The sequence below is a fragment of the Larus michahellis genome, chromosome 5, assembly GCF_964199755.1.
Source record: "Larus michahellis chromosome 5, bLarMic1.1, whole genome shotgun sequence".
In the NCBI taxonomy this organism is placed as follows: Eukaryota; Metazoa; Chordata; class Aves; order Charadriiformes; family Laridae; genus Larus; species Larus michahellis.
Genome location: NC_133900.1, coordinates 35,251,381 through 35,266,950, shown reverse-complemented (window position 1 = coordinate 35,266,950; position 15,570 = coordinate 35,251,381). Strand labels below are relative to the sequence as shown.

The window sequence follows — 15,570 nt, the reverse complement described above, 5'->3', positions numbered from 1 at the left end:
ATGGCTGTGAAGAACAAAACTGATCCTTATTTCTTTAATCAAGCCCAGGAGTAAAAAGGTCCTCGGTTAACTCCTGGCCATCAGACTTTTTGCAGATTTGGTTGACGAGCTGTTGGGTGCTGGCTAGGGAGCTGAACTGAACTCTTTAACCAGGTAACAGTGTCCAACTAAATCTTTCATTTACTGACGGTATCAGAATGACAACTGAAACGTGTTTTATGGTGTTTCTCCTGTGAGACATAGTCTTTCATCTATAGGATTTGATGACTGGTTTCCCAGTCACTGTTGGACGTATTAAACAATAGCTAGCAAGAGGCATCAGGAATACTCTGTGCAAAACTATTTCTGTGTTGTCCTGCTTGAATTTTGACTAAACTGGTGTCCTAGCAAATTTTGTAAATGCTGAATCCACACATCACATTTTTCATCATTATTTCTTGTTGTGTATTGAGTCTTCCCAGCCCACCTGGGAGTTAGAATCTCCTAGCTGAGTGCTGTTTCATGACAGCTTCATGATGTCTTTTCCAGTTGTGTGGATTTATTATGCTTTGGAATGGAAACGGGCATTGTTTAACGTGCATTTCTTCTGTTGAAGTCGTATTTTGGAAGAAGTCAGTTACTAAAGCAGGTTGGACCTGTGTGAAAATTGAGAAGGGGATTTCTGAAGAACGTATGGGTACTGTAGGCGAGGAGGCGGGTATTTCTGTGGGTGACCGGCTCTCTTACGAGCTGCTAATGCTAAGCAGCACTCCATTGTGGGTATTTCCACTGGAACTGTTTTGTCAGGCTGTCTGTGTTAAAACCAAGATCTTGTTCTCTTTTTCTTTTTTTCTTTCTTTTTTTTTTTTCTTTAAATGCCAGGAAAATAAAGGAAAGAGGAGTAATAGTAATCCTGGTGTCCTGATCGATTCCAGTTGCAGATGTTACAGTGTTTTGTCTTTCAGATTTCCTGTGCAGCTTCTCTGGGGTGTTTTCTGCTCTTGACTGTCTTGTGGTGTTGCTGTGATGCAGTCTGAGTTCAGAGGTGGCTGCGTTGCAGTGTTGGGTGAACCAGATCCTGTATTTTTTCTTTATTAATTGAAGTAACAGAACGCTCTACACTCTCCTGTAGTGACAAGCACTTAAGTATGCAGCTGTATCAGTGTTCTGGTTTTACTGATTTTCTGTGATCGTCCTCAACTGTGAGCATACCAGGCCAATGTATTTTTCTCGATTAATGGGCACAATTTTAATCTGCTTTTACTCTGCCAGAAAAAAAAGAAGTGAAAGCTCTCAGGTATTCAGCAGAGTTCAGTGATTTCATAGGAAGTAGAGGAGAAAATCTGGCTGTAAGCTCTGTCGTAAAAGCATTATAGATTTTAGTGTTCTGAGTTCCTTATAAATCAGTGTCTGGAAATTGCAGATATACATAAAATAGATTTTTCCTATTTTAGTATCGATATATAAATTACAGACCTTCCATAACGCATAGTTCCTATAGGAAAAAATTTCTAATGAAGAAGCACCTCTGCAAAAGGAGAAACCCATTCTAATAATGATAATAGAGGGGATAACAAGCTGGGAGGTGGGATGATCAGAAAGAGATTTAAATTGGATATCAAAGGAAGCGGAGCATTGACAACATTTCTGTCTTCATCATTTTATATCTGAATGTAGCAGAATGAATCCTGTCATTAGAATAAATAGAAGAAAATGCACTGGAAGTATAAAGCACTATAAATGACAAAATTCATATGGTATGAAGACAAGAACTGTGTTCAATAGAGAGTTCCCATCACACACATTGTTCTACACAAATCAACCAGAATTAACATGAGATTCTGTTACTGCCTGATCTGTTCTCTCATTTCAACTATTAGACACAGAACAAAGGAAAAAGGAAGTAAATGCAGAAGTAACAAATGTTTTGCAGAAGTGGTTAAGTGAGAAGTAGAGCTGAAGAGGTACCTTCGTACCACCCCCACCTTGCTGTTTCAGCAATAGTTACATTTGCTCCTTGCTGCAATGACAAGCTCAAATTGTCATCAATAAATGTCGATTCATTTTCACCTAATAACAGTAAGCAACTCCCACTCAAAATCAATTTCAACTTTATTGACAAGGCACTGCACATTTGTCTGCTCCATGACTGTGCTACATAAAGGAACAATTGAATTGAAAATTAAATGAACAATAATTGAAAATAAAATGTGCTTTTTTAAAGGAAAAGTAGTGCTACGCTAAATTTCCAGCAATCACTTCTGTTGGGTTTTTTTGTTAAATAGGTAGAACGAGTCAGGCTAAAAAATTAATTACATAAATATGTAGACATTAATGTACATAATTAAAAATTGACTTTATCCTCAAAAGGATACAAAGGCTATTCAGTAACTTCCTAGGGTTTTAAATCTGGCAAAAGCAGTGCTGTTTCTGTGGTAATTATACTTTCAACACATTTGGATATGCTAATTGGATCTAAGTTCTAATTAGTTTCTTTATGTGACTAAGAACGACAATCACCGAATTAATTTAATGCACTTTTGTTCTGAACTTAGTGCCATTTTCAATATTTTTAGTACAGAAAACATAGACTATCAAATGCTTTGCTTTATAGGAAGGCAGTGGTTTATCACATACAGTGTACAGTGCACACTCTTCAAAATACATTCACTACGTTTCACTGTACCATTACAGGTAACACATTTCAGCGGTTAGGTTATTCAGCCCCAAGTGTTGGAGGGCTTTGCCAAAGGAGTGATGAGGACCTGGACCATGTCAGCAGTCCATCTGTACTGCGGTGAACAGCTAGACACGCTGTGGAGGTATAGAAGAAGCAGAGATGGCCGCTATCATCTGTGGTTCGTCTTTGTGATCAGATGGGAACATGAAGTGAGGAAACCAAGCAGAGACAGTTTGTGCTTTTACTCAGAAATAGCTATTGGAAAGATGAGTAATTGCAAGAGATTAATATGATGCCTCATACTTTAGTTCCTCCTCCTATCCTATTGCTACTTCCAATGATTTCTACTGGAGTTCTGAATCCAGTAGATCCTTGATTAAGTTATTACTTGAGATTAAAAGTTTGCTCAGCGTTATTCTTGCTCATTCCCTGACAGTAGTATAACCTGAACTTCAAAGTGGAAAGAATTAGGACAGTTCTGAAAATGGCAGACAGAAATGACTACATTGTTTTAAGACCATTTTCTTTTGGGAAACATGGAATCATAGAATCACTTAGGTTGGAAAAGATCTTTAAGACCATCAAATCAAACCTAACCTCTATATTATTGCAGCAAGGTTTGGTTTTTTTACTTTTTGAGGCACCTATCTCTTAAGGGGGCATCTTCAAATATATTGAAATTGATACAAATATTGTATCAATTGATACAAATATATTGAAATTAAATGATTTATAAGGCTTTTCCCATGAAGGACTGAGAATAATGCTTTCTATAAGTTTGTGTTCAATCACAGTCAGCAAACGTACTCTCCTTCTTTCACAGACCCCTTCAGCTGGTTCAGGCACCTCGCCATTTCTGTGACTCTGCATCAAAGTACAGTAGTGTTTTGGATGTTTTACAGGTGATATTTCTAAATTATAGGGATGAATTCTCTGAGACACTAGTATCAGTAGAGGCCACTGGGCCCAGCAGTAACCTACTGATGTTAATCTTGTTTTTGTCAGAGCAAGTTCTTTTGTGCCTTTAAATAGGGACATGAAAACCACCTGGGTTTAGAGGCTTAAGTTATCTACCCAAGTGAGAAGATGAGCATCCCTCCATAGATTTCCTGCACAGTCCATGGAGAAGGCAATTCAGAGCAAGAACTGGTACCTGCAAGTGCCTGCCTTTTTGACTCTATGACAGGTTTACATTGGCAATTAGTTTACATGCCGTAAGTGAGACTCTGCTCCAAAGTCCTCTGACATCAGTCGTTGTCCTTGTGTTGGATTTTTGTTTTAACACTGGTAATTGTACAGGCCAGATGAATGTGATAATGAATTCCAAAAATGAAACCAGTAATGTTTGTCTGTGGTGCTAAGGGATGAGTGCTTGGTTGGTCTGTTTCTTTGTTCACAAGATAAGCATCTACCATCATGTAACATCAGTATCTAGTAAATTCAAATTGAAAGGCAATTAGTCCTAGAGAGATCCCTGAGAAAAAGCTTCTGTCTATAGAAGCCCAGGAAATACGATAGCACCAATGCAAAGCATCTCGTAGCTGACTTCCTTTTTCTTCATGATCTGTTGCAGTCCTTTCTAAATACTCTGATGTGCCTATCCAACGGTCTTTTCCTCAATCACCTTTAAATGTGCTTTTTAACCTGGCTAAAAATCACTGCTGCTTCATTATTAATGAGTAGTATAAGCTTTAATTAAAACTAGTGTAATTCCTTTCGTCAGAGTTCCTCTAGGAAAGATGGGCTGGAGCAGACAGCGTGCTAAAATTATGGCAGCTATTATTTCTCCAATTAGTGCATCACTGAAAGTAAGGTAGAAGTATTGTTAGAGCCATACTACTTTTTAAATGTTTTTCATTAATATAGAAGTCCTCTCTGAGCTCTTCTAAAGCAATACATATACCCCTAATCCCTGGATGCTGTCATCCATTGCACACTGGTATTTAAAAGCACAAACTGATATCCCTAATTGCTTCATTTGCAATTTAAAGATGAATCTGTGCACAAACCCTTCCCTGACTTTCCATCCCATTGATTCCAGAAGGTGTTCTGTTTATTTTGTACGATCCTGCTTAAAGCTGCCTAAGAGGAATGACTGGCAAAGTTTTATGGGCAATGAGGAAACGACTTCTGTTTTCTCTTTCAGCTCGGCTGCTGGAATCCCATCACTGGTCTGAATGGGTCACTAACAGACAGAAAGTTGGAGAATAACATGCGAGGAGTGGTTCTGCGTGTGGTCACTGTGCTGGTAAGCATCCTCATCCTTTTGCCTCGGAGGAATGTATTTTCTCCCTCTTGCCTCACCTTTTTATTAAGTACACCATTTTACCAAGAACTTAGTTGATGTTCGAGTGTCTGATTTCAGCTTGTCAATATCAGAGCAATGAAGCAATTTCCAGAAAATAAAATTATTTATCAGTACAGTTCATTTCAAGGGGCGAATCAAACACATTAAAACCCGTTTCTTCCACAGGCACATGCTAGATTAGATAACACAACCATATGGACTCATAAAGGGCAACTTCAAGTGCCCTGCTAGCTAAAGTTATCTAGTTGAAACTCTAAATGATTCATAAGATGTAGCTGCCTTCCAATTACTTTGCCAAATTGAGTGCAGTCTGACACAAATTGCCGCACTCGGAAAATATTCAAGATCAACTTTAGGGTGAGTAATGTCAGTTCAGTAAAACTCTGCTGTCCCCGCTCAGCTATTCTTCAGCCGGGTTCTTCCCCTGTGCGGACACCTTGCATTAAGCAGCTGCAGCAAAGCTGTTGGTTTAAAGCTGAACAGAAAATGTCTGCCAGCATAGGAAGGTATTTTGTGATATGAGGCCAGTGTATTCCCTGCCATAGAGTTGTTAGAGTGGGGGGAAAAAAAGGAAGAAATAAAGAAAGAGAAATGAATATGAGATGTATAGGCCTCTTTGGACTGATGCCCAAACACAAAGTTGACCCAGGGCTGCAGAACTGTAAAGGTTATATTGAGCTACTTCCCTCTCTCTACTATCTGCTCATGTTTTTCATCACCGATTTGGTGTTTGAGGGCCTGACCGCTTGCTTATAAAGAACAAGGCAAGAGTGGTTTCCACAGTTTGTATTGCTGACGTTGCATCTTGAAGGAAAAGGCTCGTCAGGGATGGAAAGTGAAATCATCAGAGCATGTCAGTGCCACAGACAGAGCACTTTTGTACCCCTCCTATTATTTTACAGGTCTTTAAAAGCTATTATCTGTCAGGGCGTCCAGTCCATTCCAGCTCTTAGCACACTAGAGAACTTCCTGTGATAATATCTACAAAACAAAACAAAAAACCCCAAACCAAATAAGAAGGATAAATGCATAGAAAAAAGCAAAGCAGTAGGGTGGGCTTTTTTACACTTTGATTGCATGTTCATCAAAATAGCATCATGGTGGCAGTGGCTGGTCTTTGTATTTTGCCCGATAATCACGTTAATTGATTCAGTATAATTTTCTGTTGACAAAAATGATCTGTGGATGTTGTCTAGCAAAATAAATTCAAATTAGAGTCTTGGACTTTTTTTTTCTTTCTTATTTCTTCTTCTTCCTTCTCTCCCCAGTCTATTCTGATTTCATCCCCAGTTATTTTAGTTAGCTTGCCAGAGAGCATTCTTCTTTCAAGTCATTATAGCATGAATATTTAGCAACTTGCAAAAATGCAAAAATGTCATTAGTTATGCTGATAGGATTCTATATTAATAATAAAAACAGAAGGCAGATATTTAAAGTTCAGCACACAGCACATGGCAGTTCAGTCTCCTTACTGCAGTTCTCACATGCTGCCTCACGTGAGCACACAAAACCCATTTGGTTTTGTTGGCAGTTTTAGAGCACTTCCATGCACAACTAGTGAAAAACACAATTAGTCTGAATTGTGCTGTGCTAAAATCTGCTAACTTATTAACTGACTCTCATTGTGATGTTGAATGTGCACTGAAGGCACTATATGGGGAAGAGGCAAATGGTTCATACTGGCTTCATAGCATAAAACTTCCTTTATCCTCTTGAAATTGTAGAACTTTGCATGGCTGGTCAGTCCAATCTAGATAAAACCAACTGTGAAATACACGACAAATTGAGGTTCATTTGATTTTACTCAGCAAAGATGAGAGGCAAGGACGTTGTAAACTTCGTGAATGAAGGGAGGAAGCAAATATTTAAACTCATGAGCCAGAAACAATATTTATCACTAGCAGTTCCCTTGACTGATGGTACTTTCCCCCAAATGCCAGAAATCAGGAAGATTAAATACTGTTTTTCCCTCATTCACAAACTCTACTGGCTGAGAAAGAGAGAGGCAGGCAGACAGACAGACAGACACTGACAGAAAATCAAGCTCCTAACCGAAAGCCTGAAGAGAAGTTGGACAGTGCAGATGCCAGAATTGCGAAGTGCTAATTATTTCTGACCTCTTCTAATCTTTGGATATCCTCAGATGTTGCTGCCACCCCTGTGGGAGACAGAGCCTTATTTAGGGTGCTTACCCTCTAGCAGTTTCTCTTACTGCTCTTACTAGGTATAAGTAAGTGTTATTCATGAGGGTATGCTGGCTTCTAAGTCTTAGAGACTTAAAATATAGCTGTCATTAGTATATCATTACTGCAAACCTATATGTTGCTATAGGATAAATTTATAGGACCTTTACTTGTTGCTAATTATAGCTTGGTTCCCATCTTTATTCACACAGCTTATTATAATGGTGCAATTATGTTATTTTTACTAGAACAGAATGAATAAATAGATGTAATACTTCAATTTCTTTGGAGTCTTAGCTGGGATGCCATAGCACTGGAAATAAAACAAAGCCATAAGAAAAGTATTAATACTTGTTTTCTCTCATTTTAAAATTAGACTTTTAGTCCCTCTATTTGTTGTTTTTCAAATTAGAAATATTTTCTCTTAGAAAAACTTGGCAACAAAGACACTGACTAGAATTTCATTAAGCCCTTTTCATGTTACAGCTATTATCAAAGGATAGTTGCTGTTAAGGCTATTAATTTTGTGAAATAGAATAAAAATTTCAAGTTAGAATTTGGACAAATCAACAGAATTCTTTCAGGTAAATCAAGGCCATAGTAATATGTGGAAGTGCAGTGTTCATCTGGCTTTATATCTGCTGGATAGGACAAAACTAGACATTTATATTTAACCTGTGTGATGAAAATGTGTGGCTCTCCTTCGTGAGTGCAGGAGGGATTTCACCCATCAACTTTATTTTAGCAATGTTCTTTATCACACTTCCTTTTCCATCTTTCTCAGAGTTCTTCAATTAAGTCAGTAGCTTTCTGTTAAGAGTAAAGAATCTATTATTGACTATGGATGATTAGTTACTGATATTAATTCTGCCAGTTTGTAACAGTATGGTCTTGATCCAGGGAAACAAGAAGGCTTATGCTAAATACAATAATAACAACCTTGAATATGAATGTGTTTCTTTTTCATTGAGGTTTGAGAAGTTAATATTACTTTGTTAATTTGTTAACACTTTGACTCTCTTCTGTCTTTCTAGATAGCAACCCTTCTCCTCTTCCAATTTTATTTTGTTATGCCTTCAGGTTGAAAAGGACTGGTTCTAAAAATGGGAGTAGAGTTTGAGAGGATAGCAAATTGCAACACCTGGGTTATACTGCATTACACTTATTATAAAATGAAATATTCTGCAGTCTGAAAATGACAAATGATTGTGACTAATTTCCCCAAAGCAGTCCTTCAAGAAGCAAGTGCTGAACAATTCTCATCATCTGCATCCATCTACCAACGCCTTTCCCTAGATAAATTTAATAATTACATGCTATGCATCTGCAGATCCAAATCGAAATCTCTTTGTGACCATGACAGAATAAGTACGTCCCCAAATTGGAAATCTCTGGTTTCATTTGGCAGTGAATCCTGGCTTCTCTGAAGTTAATGGGAATTCTCTCTTTTGCATAAATAGGAATAAGAAACAATTCTCTGTGTTTTATTTTGAGGGGAACTATGGCCATGCCTGTGTACATGTGATTCAACGTTTTAAACTGTCTTGGATTAGTACCATGCTTTCTACGCTTCTAGAAAAGGTTTATTTTGTCTTCCTTAAATATCAAACGTCTCTGCCTCAGACTGCGTCCCCTCATGCAGCCGAAATTTGAACTTTGTGTTTGACAAGATACTTTTAAGTTCAAGTGGCTTGCTGGTGAATATCTGAAATGTATTCTGAGTTTCTGAAATGCAGCTCAATCAAAGGTCAGCCTAACAACTCCAAACAAGTTCAGAGTGGCTTGAATGAACAATTGTCCAAGAACAAATTTAGCTAGATATCCATGTTGGCTATTTTAGTTTATCCTTCTCTTTTTCAGAGGCTCAGTTTTATTGAAAGGGAGCTAGAATACAGCAGATATTCTCATAATATTGTCTTAGTAGTAGTGGCAATTAATGAATTATTCATATGAATGTTAAGCCATCAGAAATGGAATGAGGTTTGGCCTGTTTGGCAATGAATAGGCCAGCAGGTATTCACAAAATCACGTTTCTAAAAAGGCCCCTGTTGTTTGAAAGAGAGAAAAAGTTTGAAATTCCCTGTTTTAAAGAATTAACACTTTGATTGAAAAGTACAGAGCCTTTTCTGAAAGCACATAAGGTACAACTTCCTAACGGTGCAAAATATATTTGTGACTTTACATGAAAATTCGATACAGCTCCTGAACAGTAGGCATGTATTTTCACGTCTGGATGGTTCTGAAAACGCAGGCAGGAAAGAAAAATAATAGCAAGCGATACTGAATTATTCTTTGCCATACATCCCTAGGTACTATTTCTTGAGAGTTATTACCTCCGTTACTTGCACATAGCTAAGTGGACCAGAGGCGGTTTGGTGACCCTTGGCTCCAGGTGGGCACTGTGGGACATGGTGTGCTGAGAAGGCTGGCAGAAGGGTAGACAAGCATAGCAAAAAAAAAAAAAAAAAAAAAAGGCATCATTTACACCAGGAAAAATATTATCATGCGTGGACTACTTTAATTCTCAATGGCATTAAATGCACGCGCATTTGTTGCCCAGATTGGGAAAGAAACAAACCCGAAAGCAGACAATATCTTTAGGGACACGAGCTGTCAGGAGGTCTACATCTTCAGTCTCTTTTCTGTTGAAAGGGGAAAAGATAAAAAGTAAGATATGAAGTTAAGTCCTGGTTTTAAAAGCTGAAATTGTCTTTGGGATTTGACTTCCAACACTGGTTTAAACAAAGTAACCAAAGTCCTTTCCGAGAAGCTGGAGTAGCTTTCAGAGCGAGAGGGAAAAGGAAAGGCATGAGAGAGATGAAATAAGACAGTGTTTAAGCATACGCAGAGGAACAAACAGTCAAAGGTCATAAAGGATAAAAAAATGGCAGGACAAAACCATCAGTGAATGACTGTAAAGCAAAGATCAACTGCAGCAAAGACTGTGTGTGGGATGCCTCGGGAAATACTCAATAAATATCTTATGACAGTGTACAATCATAATAGTCTCATAGATAATACCTTTTCCATTTTCTCCCGGTTTTTTTGGTGCTCACTTTTCTCACATAGTCCTGATCCCTTTCCCCACTTTCACAGTTGAATAGTGTGCGCTTCTGTGAATCCTTCTTCATTTTGTCAGGCTGCAGTTTCTATGCACCAGTGCCTACAATCTTTTTAAAAGATAATGTTAATTAAGTCATGTATTATACTAAGTTCTGTGTTGCTCTGTGTCTCAGCATTATCGTCATAGTGGTGCACTGCAGTGAATTTCCTATGGCAGCAGAAATGCCTTAGGAGGTGGTAAGGTTAAGAAACATTAATTGACTGTCTTCGTCAGTTGTAGTATGTGTGTTTCGTGCAAACATATTTCAGTCTTTTACCTGTAAGGGATAAATCCTTCTTTGATAGCTGTTTCCGCACCTGAGTTTGAATGGCAGAAAAGCTGTAAGTGATATAGTCTATTCTATCTGAAGCCTGTCGTAAAATCTCTATGTGCTATAACTCATTAATGTATTTAGTATATGCCATGTGTGCTGTAGTTAAAATATTTCAAAACTACTCGAAGTTTTAGAATATTCTGTTGCTGGTTGTAAAGAATGCATAATGTCTTAGGCAGCAACAAATCCCTGTGTCTTCATTTCTCTTCCTTTTTGCTGCCCATATTAATCTTTGGAAAAAAAGCTGGAAAGAATGAACCTTTTATAAAAATGGTCAGTGAACTGCTGGTAAATTATAGCAGCAGTGGTAGAGGTGTTCATTTCATTGGTAAATGAATTAAATCATCAGGAGTAATGATGCATGACAGGATTAGGCTCACTATTTACTATTCTTCATAGCTACCCTGGTTGTTGACATGAAAGCTGTCATTTGGTATGAGATATGCGTGACGAGACTGGTTTCATCTGTGGAAATGTCAGCTGGTATTGGAGTATCTCTTCATGGGGCAGATTTTCCAATTTGGAAACTTGAATTCAGATTTCAGGGCATGATTCTGGACAAGCATTTATTGAAACTGAAATTTTGACATTAAAAACATTCGTTTTTACAGGTTTTAATAATAGTGGCAAGGAGAATTTTTTTAAAATGGCTTGGAATGTGTGCTGACAATATGAATTGCTTTTTACTCTCCTAAAAAATTATTATCATATCTTTAAAATTAAAAATGGAACTTAATTACTCTTTGATTGGTCAAAAGTTTTCGCAATGATTTTAAGGGTAAGCTAACTATTAATGGTTACAGTAAATGTTTCCCATCACAAGGTACGAGTAGCTCTCAGAGCTCCTATTACGCTTTGTAATGCAAAGACTTAGGCATTCAGTTGTAGGAAGGCTGTGGGCTCAGCTTTGTCAGAGGCGTGTCCAGGAAGAGTAGAGTTATGTTTGTCTTGTCTAGTCTAGGTAGTTTTATCCCAAGTCAGAGAAAGGAAAGAAAGTTTTAGAGATTCTTTCTAGCTTGCATTTCCATGAAACTATATCTATTTCTATGCAAATAAAAGAAAATGGGTTGGTGTTACTGCAGTAAAACAACATAGTAGCACGTACAGAGAATTACAAACTAAGGAGAGGGGTTTGCAGGAGCAGTTTGTGTTAACCCAACTCTGCTCAGGAACTTTAGTCAGAATTATGTGTTATTTAGATATTTTTAAATATAGAGTATGCAGGAAACGTAATAATGATGTTATCCCCAGACTCTATATAGTGTGTTTTATACTGCTTCTTAAGTAAAAAGTTTCATCTTATGAAGGTACTGTTTAGAAACAATTGAATTGTAAAAAACCAGGCACTCTTATTGCAGTTCTAAGCCTGATTATGTTACCTCATGCTCTTCACATAAGACATTTTAATTTCTGAAAATAAGGAAAAACATCTAGACTTCAGTTGAGCCAGGTATTGTTAGAAAGCAAGGAGACAGTGCTGGGAAATACTAGCTCCCCAGTGAGACAGCTTTTTCCTAAAGTTCCCAAGTTTTTAGCTTGTGTTCTTAAGTAGATAGAAACTTTAAGGCTCAAAGTTGGCAATAATTGCATTATGTGGCAGTTATAATTATTATGAACATTCAAGAGAAGACTTGATATGTGTCTTTCTCCCTCCTCACCTCTTTTCCTTGCTTACCCTGCATAACAAATAGCAGCTACTATTTTTCTAGCTTGCACTCCCATCCAGCATTTCAGAAGCTATTAGCATATAAAAGTTACTCCTTAAGCTCTGGTGCCTTCTGGCACTGACTGTACACATCCTAGCTTACCGCACAGGCACAAACTTACAGAATGCATATTAGTGCCATATGCTGCATTCAGCCCAAACTTTCTACACTGTGCTAGTCAGGTGAGATGCTAATCCCTTCCAGACCTCTGTAAACTGATCTCTGCCATTATATTCTCCATATTTCTATACTACTCCTCCCCCCCACATATGCAGACAGTATGCTATCGTTACATGCACATCACTGTATTTAATATACTTGTGCTTGTTGAAAAAATTGAATCTTTAATATCACTGCAGAGAAAGTGGCAGTATTAAAGCAATAAGGGAGAGAGGAGTGGAATTTGTGCATTTCTTTCTTGGGGACTAAGAACGATGACCCGTAAACAGAGATGGAAGAAAATAAGTTTCACAAAGTGCCTCCTGCCCTCACCCATCTGCCCTGCTTCTCTTCCGAGGGTTGCCAGCCCTGGTCAGGGTTACTTTGCTAAGCAGAAAATGGGGACAGAAGCCATTTCAACCGTTCCCTTGCAATTGATCAGTGTTCATAACTGAGCACCGTAATTGGGGCACAAGCACCCATTGGGGCAGAGCGTGCCTTGATTAGGTGCTTTGCCAGAGATTTAGGTTTGGTGGAGTCTTCTCTCCATAATCCTCCTGTTTTCCTCTGTCTGCAACCATTTGCATATGTATTTGAGTTGCTTTTGGAAAATATTTTGATTTTTTTTCTCAAGTGGTACTGTACTGTGATGGGATTTCCTCAAAATACCAATAATTAAAATTATTGTTATAGCAACAGAAGCTAATACCTCTTGATAGAGGCAGAGCCTGTCTTTTCATTCTTCTCCCCACCACACCTGTACAAGGACCAAATTGAAATTGCTACTCACTGGGCACAAGTTACATTTAATTAGCTGGTTTATGTCCCTTTAAGCTATTTAGCTTGTATTAAAACAGGTAGTTCATAAACCTTACGGTTATTCACACTGCACATGCCTACTTTGATCATTTGTTTTACAAGCTTTAATGCTGGGAAACCCAGACCCTTTTGTTTTCAATTAATATTTCCAATTCATTTTTCTAAAGTAGCGGGTGCTATGTACTAGATGAGGTGAATATCAAGGAATTCAAATGTTTTGGGACTAGTTGGGGCTACAGTTTGACAGTAAGGTAGGTACAATGCAAAGCCTGGTAGGACTAACCTAACTCATCTGTATGTCAAGGGCTACCTCTCAAGGCTCCTTAGCTCTTATCTTCTCACTGACCCTTGTCCATCTGCTCTGTGGGCATATTTGCATTCCAGAGAGATTTGTATAGCTCACAGAGCACACAGGAAATTTGGCTTTTAAACAGAAAGGGGTTCTTACTCTGATTGTAATAATCCTTCCATACTATGAAAGGTAGAAAAGGTGAACTGCATGACAGTGCAATGTCATGGAGTATTATATGGATTCGTTATGAATAGGAGCTCTTGCGTGGCGGCTGGAAGAAGTACAATGCAGCTCCCAGCAGGTTAATATACCCATACTACACTTTTGCTAATTCCAGTATCTGAGCTAGCTACATTAAAGCTAGCATTGTGCTGTTTAGACATACCCTAAAACACTCCAATTGATTCCAGTCTCAATCCATATTCCTATCGTACAACTGTAATGGTTCAGAAAGAGCTATTAGATGCATTAAATTATTGTGAATTAAAATCAATACACAAAGCTTGGCTGCATCCTAATAGAACATTGCCGTAGATCGCTTTGAAAGAAGCCTTAGTCCTGTTGCAGAGCAACGGGAAGTACTGGGGAGAGAGGCTAACATTTTTTGTTTGTTTCTTCTACCCCTGTAGCCCTACACTAAATAACATAATAAATCCAGAAGCCACTATGTCATTCAGGAGAAAAAATATTGTTTAAAGTACTGTAACTGAAAGCACAAACTCACATCTTGTTGAAGATGACAATAAAACTGTCATTAAAAATACGAGAGACTAAGCACGCAGATAAGGACAGTGGTAAATAAAGGTCAAATGTAAAATCTCCTTTAATATTGTATTCAACTTCTGGGACATGAAGAAGCTTCTTGCTGCAGGCAATGTGTCTTTTCTGTTAGTACGACTGACTTTCTGATCAGTCTATTTGAAAAGCACGGGATGTGAGAACAGTGGTTTTTGATGCCAATACTGTTACACAGCCCGTTGGCACAATGGGATATTGAATGAGTATAATATTTAATTATCAAATATTTTGTAGTTTTGAAGCCTTCATCTTTGTTTTAGTGTTATTAAAGGGTGGGGATAGTGTTACGTTTTGCAGCACCTTTTCTAACTGTTGCTAGTGGGAGAATTTCTGTAATGAGAGAATGAAATGTTTCAATTAAATTTTGGTCATTGATTCTAACATGAAGTAATGTACATTGCTGTTCAATTAAAAATAACAAGCTGCTGTGCTGTTCCTAGCCAAATAAAATCCCCAAAACAGTGGTCAATAAAGCACTTGAGGAAATTAAGTATTTGGGGCTGCATATTTCACTGAAGTCTTTTGGGGAAAGAAATGCAAAATGGCTAACATTTAAAAGTGGGAGGTTAATTATTTTATGAGTCAAGAAAAAAGGAATTATGCCTAGCAACAAGGCAATGGCATCCTGTGTTTGAAAATGTTTTGGTTATGGTTTATGAGACTTAGTGCTTCTTGTCGGTTATAATGGCTGTGCTTGGTTATCCAGCAGCCATTGGAAGGGAGTTTAGAGATCCAGTAACGAGAGTGAATTTCAGTTTTAGGAGTAGCTTCTTAGCATTTGCAGATGATGGAAGTTTCAAAGTGTCACAGTGAATATTTATTTCATGTGATTGCTAAGGCTCTGCCTGGGGTCTGTGAATCATTTAATGTGCCTGTCCACTGTTTCTAGAATCAGTGCTAAGTACAGATTGACAGTCTTGCTCACAACTGAGCTTCATTTCTTGCTTCTGTTTTTTACACTCTCTTTCTACTTTCAGTAGAGAAGAATGGAAGATTTAATGAATAGCAAGTCCCATTTAATGAATATAGAGCGTCAATATTAAAGTATTATATCCCATTGTGTTCAGAAATTTCTAATGAGTAGACATAGAGGTCATTTTCCTATGCTCCGTGACTTCTAACCACCTATGTAATAACCTAATCTCAAAACTCTCTTCCAAACATATCAGAAGCACAGAAGGCCATCCATCTAGAGTCAAGCCCCAATAT

The 15,570-nt window shown here is 37.9% G+C and overlaps 1 protein-coding gene across 1 annotated transcript in view; it reads left to right on the top strand.

Moving 5' to 3' along the window:
- Positions 1-15,570, top strand: part of GRID2 (glutamate ionotropic receptor delta type subunit 2) — a 765,483-nt gene that overhangs the window by 597,683 nt on the left and 152,230 nt on the right. The window contains exon 9 of the mRNA XM_074589573.1: positions 4,806-4,907. Coding sequence (XP_074445674.1) covers positions 4,806-4,907 — 102 coding nt within the window. The remainder of the gene's footprint in view (positions 1-4,805; positions 4,908-15,570) is intronic.